General features: G+C 49.0%; 2 protein-coding genes across 2 annotated transcripts; one reads left to right on the forward strand and one right to left on the reverse strand.

Moving 5' to 3' along the window:
* Positions 1 to 285: 285 nt before the first annotated feature.
* Positions 286 to 1779, reverse strand: LOC119300880 (metacaspase-9-like). Its single transcript, XM_037577777.1, has one exon. It carries the CDS (start codon positions 1550 to 1552, stop codon positions 521 to 523), a length of 1032 nt encoding a protein of 343 aa, XP_037433674.1. The 5' UTR covers positions 1553 to 1779; the 3' UTR covers positions 286 to 520.
* Positions 1780 to 5244: 3465 nt separating this feature from the next.
* LOC119300882 lies at positions 5245 to 6277 on the forward strand. The gene is made up of 2 exons (XM_037577778.1): positions 5245 to 5851; positions 5959 to 6277. The coding sequence occupies exons 1-2, from the start codon at positions 5290 to 5292 to the stop codon at positions 6003 to 6005; spliced, it is 609 nt and encodes a 202-aa protein (XP_037433675.1). The 5' UTR covers positions 5245 to 5289; the 3' UTR covers positions 6006 to 6277.
* The last annotated feature ends 709 nt before the right edge of the window (positions 6278 to 6986 follow it).

Consider the following 6986-nt stretch of genomic DNA (forward strand, 5'->3'; position numbering starts at 1 on the left):
AGAGTTTGTAGACATGCACTGACGTATTAACAAGGATGAAGAAAACGGCAAGAAACAAAGACATAGTTTTTTCTTTTGCTTCCGCATGTTTATTAATCTTTTTAACATAGTGTAATCGATAGATGCTTACATATATGCATATACATTCATTATTTCGAATGTACACATGCACACTGTAAACTCATGAGCACTTTCGATATACTAAGCCCACACCACATTTTGAAATTGATAAAGTCATCACATATAAGCAAAACAAGAAAAAAAAACATACAAGAAGCAAAGGCAGAGTTGTAAGTGAAGATTTCATGACTTTGAAGCTACAATAATGACACATCAGTATGTGCAAGTGAGTCATAACAAATCCGTGTATATATAATACACACACTTATACACTTGACCCACACACAAACAATATAGCACGTGAGTTTGGCCCCTCATCCAATCCGACGTGCGCGGGAACAGTAAAACATGACACATGAGGAACGCATGCCCGCTCCATAGCTCGTGAGCTGAACGTGCTCTACAGCAGCGCCGGCGACATGGCCGGGCTTGCCGCGCCCACCGCTGTCTCCTCCTTCTTGTCCTGCGAAAGGAACGGCGCCTCGGCGTTGGCGTCGGTGCAGTAGAGGCACGGGTGCTGCTCGAACCCCTGCTCTTCCAGCACCGCCCTGGCCTTCGCCACGAGCTCCCGGTTGCTCAGCGGCGCCTGGTGCGCCGCCAGCACGCTCTGCACCGCGCTGCTGAACGCCCCGCATGCCTTGCCTCCGCTGGCCTCGTACGCCGGCACGTCCGCAGAGGTCTCGTTCGTCTGGCACCCGCTCAGCAGGATGCCCTCGTCCGGGCGCGGCGGCGTTGGCGCCGGTGCGGGCGTGGTGGACAGGGCGCTGCCGTTGCCGCCGCCGCCGTGAACGTGGAACTTGGCGCTGGCGTCGGCGCCGAAGAGCGCCACGAGGTGGTCGGCGACGTGGTGGGAGGAAGGCATGCCCGAGACGGCGGAGAGGTGGTCCAGGAGCGCGCCGTAGGGAAGGAACCGGGCGGTGCGCGCGGACGGCGCGCCGGGGCCGGAGCCGACGGAGGGCCCGATCTGCTCCTTCTCCTGGTCGATGAGGCCGCCGCTGTGGCACGAGTCGGACACAATGGTGAAGCTCGCGCCCGGCGGCACCCGGTCCACCAGCTGCCGGAAGTCCACGTCCGTGATGAGGTTGAAGTCGGTGGGCACGATGGCCTCCTCCTCCGCGCCGCCGTCGCCGTGGCGCGGCGGGACGAGCGTGCCGTGGCCGCTGTAGTGGAAGAAGAGCACGTCCCCGGGGGCGGCGCGGGCGACCATGTCCGCGAGCGCGCGGCGGATGTTGGCCCCCGTCGGGAGCACCTCGGCGCCGCGCCCGTCCCCGTCGGTGAGCACGGCGACGTCGGCCGGCGCGAAGCCGAAGCGGGCGACGAGGGCGGCCCGCACGGCGTCGACGTCGTTGATGCAGCCGCGGAGCTCGTAGCGCGTGCCCACGTAGTTGCAGCCCACCAGCGTGGCCAGCCTCTTGCTCGCCTCCCCCTCCATCTTCTTGCGTGTGTTCCGATCCAATGTACGTAGCTAGCTTCGTCACCTCAGCAATGGATGAAGAGACCAGCAGGCTACCGTGTGCAGATGTGCGAATGTCCCCGACGATCGTGAACTCGTTATATGGAGGCTTCTTCTCTGTTGCTTGACTGTGGATGCAATGCAAGAAACGTGTGCACGGGGTTAAGCAATCCATTTCTGCATATCGTTTCTGATATATTTCCAGTTCGATCAATTTTAACCTCGTCTGGTAGTACATCCTACACTACTACTATGGAAATATACTTAGACAGTTAGACTAGACGCCTCATCAAGGACGGTTTTTCCATATCTTCGGTGTGGGCGGTTTTGCGAATCATTAATCGGTACACAGAGCACGAACAAGATCAATGTCACATCGCAGGTTGAGAATTGAGATATCGTCCCTCGTTCCTTTCTAGTGGGGGAGAGAGCTCCCTTGCGTGCAAGAAATGTGTAAGCTATGTGTCTTACACATAAATAATAATCGGGTGTTCCTTCAAGCGTGTAAACCTCCCAGTTTACGTCTCTCTAGCAGATGCTTCTGCCAGGCTTCCATGAAATTGCGTAAATGTCAAGTTAAGTATCCTCCAATTAGTTTGGATTGCGCTTGCTTCTACGCATGGATCGATAATAAACGGTGAGGGTTTTCTTAGATCGTCAAGATTGATCGTGATAATTATTAGGACCACGAATATGGACATGAATTTCCGGTGGCAATGGCGTGTAATCAAAAAAAACTTCCAGGGGAGCTCTCTGTTTTTTTTCTGAACACGGTGCACACCCAGGAATATGACCCTCAAATTTTGTTTTTCTTTTTTCCGTGAACAAGACTTCACTATTCGGTTTTTAGGAAAGTGAACAAAATTTTAGTTCATTTTTCTGAGACAAGTGAACAAGATTTTAGTTTTTTTCTTTTGAGACAAACAAGATTTTTTTTTTAGGGGAACAAGATTTTAGTGAAAGCTGGCGTCCATATGTTTCTTAGAGCCCACTGGCCTTCAGATGGGGCTTTGGGCCACAAAAGCCCATCGTTTATGATCCGATCCGTGACCCGGGCACGAACCGTGCTTCTCTGTACGGGTGGAAAGGCGTGGTCGGACGGCGCTACGAGACGACTCGACGAGCGACAGAGGAGCGGCGCCACAGGCCTCCGACAGCGTCATCGCCGGGCGCTCGCGCCGCCCGTCGGCGAAAGCTGGAGGAGTGCCGTCGGCGTCGAGCACGCCGAGCAGGCTCCAAGTCGCGGGGCACGAAGCGCTCTGCCCTTCCTCCTAAGTCCTGACTGTTGGTTTTGATCTGACGGCTTAAACAGGCCAGTTAGATCTATTGGTCTAACAGAAGAAAAAAAAGATAAAGGGATAACGATAAGTGAAGGGGTCCACGTATCAACGTACGTGAGCCTCGATCAGAACAAACGCGCCTTGATCGGGGGCGCCCAAAAACCAACTCAGGTTTTGGGTCCCCTGTCGCCAGCGCCATATTAAAAGGGATACGGGAGAGAGCTGGGCACCTGCGAGATCACAATTCACGTAAGGTTTACTCTCCTCCCGATATTCTCTCACCCCATCCGATCAGGGGGAGTGTTACAGCGACGGGAAGACCTAAGCCAGCCGCCGCCGCTGTCCCTGGGCAGTGCCGGTGGCGTCCTGAAGGAATCAGGACGTCGAGGAGAACATCTACTTCGACTACATCACCCCTGCATTACGCCTGCACCGAGCAGGCGATCATGTCCACTCCCGTGACATGTAAAGAAACCCTAAACCCTTCTCTGTTCATGTTGTGAGGTGATCTAGATGCAATCTGTTCCTGCTAATGGCATCCCAGAGATGCATAATTATTCCCACAATGGTATCAGTCGCCAATCTTGATTGCAATAGATTCCTTTATTGTTGATCAGTAGATCACTATCATGTTTAGATCAATGACATGTTTAGGATTCATGATCAAGATTGAAAGTTTCAGCCCCTGGTTAGCCCAAATATGCATGCTACTGTCTTGATGCCCCTCTGTAAATCATCATGTTATATACTAATTTGTCACGGATCTCTACTGCCTATTATGCCTAATCAGTTTACTTATGCTTCTGAGAATTAATGCTCATGATTAAGTTTCTGCTAATTAGGATTGATTGTTTTTAAGTGTTGTTTCCGTTTTGGACATCAAGTTAATAAGCAGAGGGATACACGTACATCAACAGTAGCAAACCCCTTGTTCAAGAACCCTAAATTTTTTATTTTTTATTTTTCCCCCAATTTCGATAGAACCCTAATTCTGAAATTAGGATTGCTTTTTCCCCACATCAAGCAACTAATGAACACGAATTGGAGAAGCAATGAGGAGAATCCTCACCTAATGCGCCGCGTCGACGTCTATCCCCTTCGGGGCCCGCATGGCCGACACCATGCGAGGACGCCGATGCCGCGACGCCGCCGTCCCTCGGGTCGGCGCGCGGAACGCCACGCCGCTCCCTCCCAACGGAGAGACCGTGCGGTAGGACGCCGTGGGCCGCCGTGCCTCGACGTCGCCGTTCAGCAGGCCGCTGGCCCGCCGGGGTGCTCCTCCCCACCCCGCTTGGACACGACCCGGGCTGCCATGCTCGACGGGAGAGCGCGCGGACTTAGTCCTGCGCCCGCTCCTCCGACGAGCACCGCCGCCGCGTCGGTATGGACTGGGGTGGCCGGCGTTCTCGTCGCCGCCGTCGACCTCGAAATGGAGCCAGCGGGATCGGGAATCAGATGTGGGGGAGAGGGGGAAACGACCTAGGGTTAGCCCAGGTCAGCTAATTTTGCTCCGGCCGCAAGCCGCGCGAGCCGTCAGATTCGATCAGACGGCTCACAGTGTCGCGGAGCTATGACCCGGGCCGGCGGGCGTTAATGGGCCATTTTTGGCCACGGGCTTCAGCCCAAGTTGCCTTAGCCCAGCGCGTTTTTTTTACGGTTTTTCGCTGCTGGGTTTTGGGCCGCTGTATAACCGTGGGTATTTTGGGCCATCGCGTTTTTCTATGATTTCCAGTGCATGTAAGTTAATATCTTTCATGTTTTGCACTGTTTAAAACAGAAAATGCCTAAAAATAAAATGAACACATTATTATTCTGGGTAAAATTGAACCAACGAGATTTTTTATTCATGATTTATTATGTGTTTTGCATGATGAATTTTTAGACATCAAAAATAATGATATTTTCTTTTATGTTGATGTTTAAATTAAGAATGAAATGACTCTAATTTTAATTCAGACCAACGTTGTTTTATTATTATGAGTCATCCCCTATGATATTTTAAATTCATGTTTTTTCTGCCCAACGGTGTTTTGACATGGAGTTGAAATTAAATACTTGGCATGTTTGTTTATTTACCAACGTAAATTTATAATCATGCAAGTTTACTTATGAACTTTTATGATGATTTCAGCTTCCGCTCCATTCCGGTCCGACACGATCGAACCACTTACGGGGAGTAACTTCCCTCGTTGGAAGTCCCAAGTCGAATTATGTTTGGGTTGTAATGAATTTGACTATGCCTTGAGGGAAGAAAAACCTGTGGCACCTGTGGCAGGTGTCACAGGGTATGCAGAACTCAAGAAGGAGTATGATGTTAAGATGGAAAAGTGGAATAAGTCCAACCATATTGCGCTTCTCATCATGAAAGCGACAATATCGCCAAACATTTCTGAAGCACTCCCTAAGAAAGATACTGCTAAAGATTTCCTCACTGAAATGGAGGAGCAATTTAAAGGCTCCGACAAAGTGTATGCTCATGAGCTTTTTGCTAAACTTCTTCAGAAATACACTATTGACGGAAATGTTAGGCAGCACATATTGAGGGTGGTAAATGCTTTCACCAAGCTTAAGGCTTTGGAGTGTTCTTTAAGTGAAGCCCTTCTTGTCATAATTATTCTTGAGTCTCTTCCTGAAGAGTTTGAACAATTTAAGGTCAACTATAACTCTCTAAAGGAAAAATGGCCACTCTCTGAGATGACCGCAAGGATCGTCCAGGAGGAAGAAAGGATCATGAGGCGGAAGAAAGACCATGTCTTTCATGTTGGCTCTAACAAGAGAAAGCATGACGGACAAGGTTTCCCTAAGCCTCAGAAAAGGCAAGTCAAGAAAGAAGGCACTAAGCCATTCAACCCTAAGGCATTCAAGGGTAAAGAAGCCGGTGGTTCTTCTTCTGCTCCTAGCAGCTCCACTGCTGGAGAAAATGCTTGTAACTTCTGCAAAGAAGAGGGACACTATCAAAGGGACTGCCCAGGCTTTCTAAAATGGATGAACAAAAGAGGTATTGATGAAATTACTTTTGTAGATGAATTACTTTATGTTGATTTTTCAATAAAGTCATGGTGGATTGATTCAGGGGCAACCACTCACGTTGCTAACTCTATGCAGGGATTCGATACGATCCAAACCATAAGAGGAGGAACAAGAAAACTTAAGGTTGCGAACGGAGTTGAGGCCGATGTTGAAGCTGTGGGATCTCTCACGTTGGAGCTACACACTGGCCACACTCTTAGATTGAATAATGTTATTTATGTGCCTACCTTAAGTAGGAATTTGATTTCAGTTTCTCGTTTAGATGATGATATGTATGAGTGCCATTTTGGCAAGAAACAATTTGCTTTGATCAAATGTAATAAGAATGTAGGCATCGGTGTTAGACGAGGCCAACTATACATGTTATCTCTTCATAATGATTCAGTTATGCATGTGAGTGATGAAATTAATGTTGAGAAGAAATGGAAAGGAGTAAGTGATTCTTCGAAATTATGGCATTGTCGTTTGGGCCACATTTCGAGGGGGAGAATGGAACGCTTAGTTAAAAATGAAATACTCCTCCCATTAGACTTCTCAGATGCAGACAAATGTGTCGACTGCATTAAAGGAAAATTTGCAAAAACAATTAAGAAAGGTGCAGTTAGAGCCACAAGGGTTTTAGAATTAATTCACACCGACATATGTGGACCCCTTAATGTTAAGTCTGTAGATGGTTTTGATTCGTTCATTACATTCACAGATGACTTTTCCCGCTATGGGTATATTTATCCCATACGTGACCGATCGGAAGCTTTGGAGAAATTCAAAGTCTATAAAGCGGAGGTTGAAAATCAACTGAACGCAAAAATCAAAGTTGTACGGTCTGATCGCGGGGGAGATTATTATGGTAGGCATGCTCCTTATGGGCAGATTCCTGGACCTTTTGCCAAGTTCTTATCTGAAAATGGAATCATTGCTCAGTACTCAATGCCTGGTGAACCACAACAAAATGGTGTGGCCGAGCGCCGCAACCGCACCCTTATGGATATGGTGCGAAGCATGCTTAGTCACTCTAGTTTATTAGTAAGCCTTTGGATAGAGGCATTAAAGACAGCTGCACACATACTAAATCTTGCTCCAACTAAGTCAGCACCGAACACACC

Source organism: Triticum dicoccoides, chromosome 5A, assembly GCF_002162155.2.
Source record: "Triticum dicoccoides isolate Atlit2015 ecotype Zavitan chromosome 5A, WEW_v2.0, whole genome shotgun sequence".
Classification (NCBI taxonomy): domain Eukaryota; kingdom Viridiplantae; phylum Streptophyta; class Magnoliopsida; order Poales; family Poaceae; genus Triticum; species Triticum dicoccoides.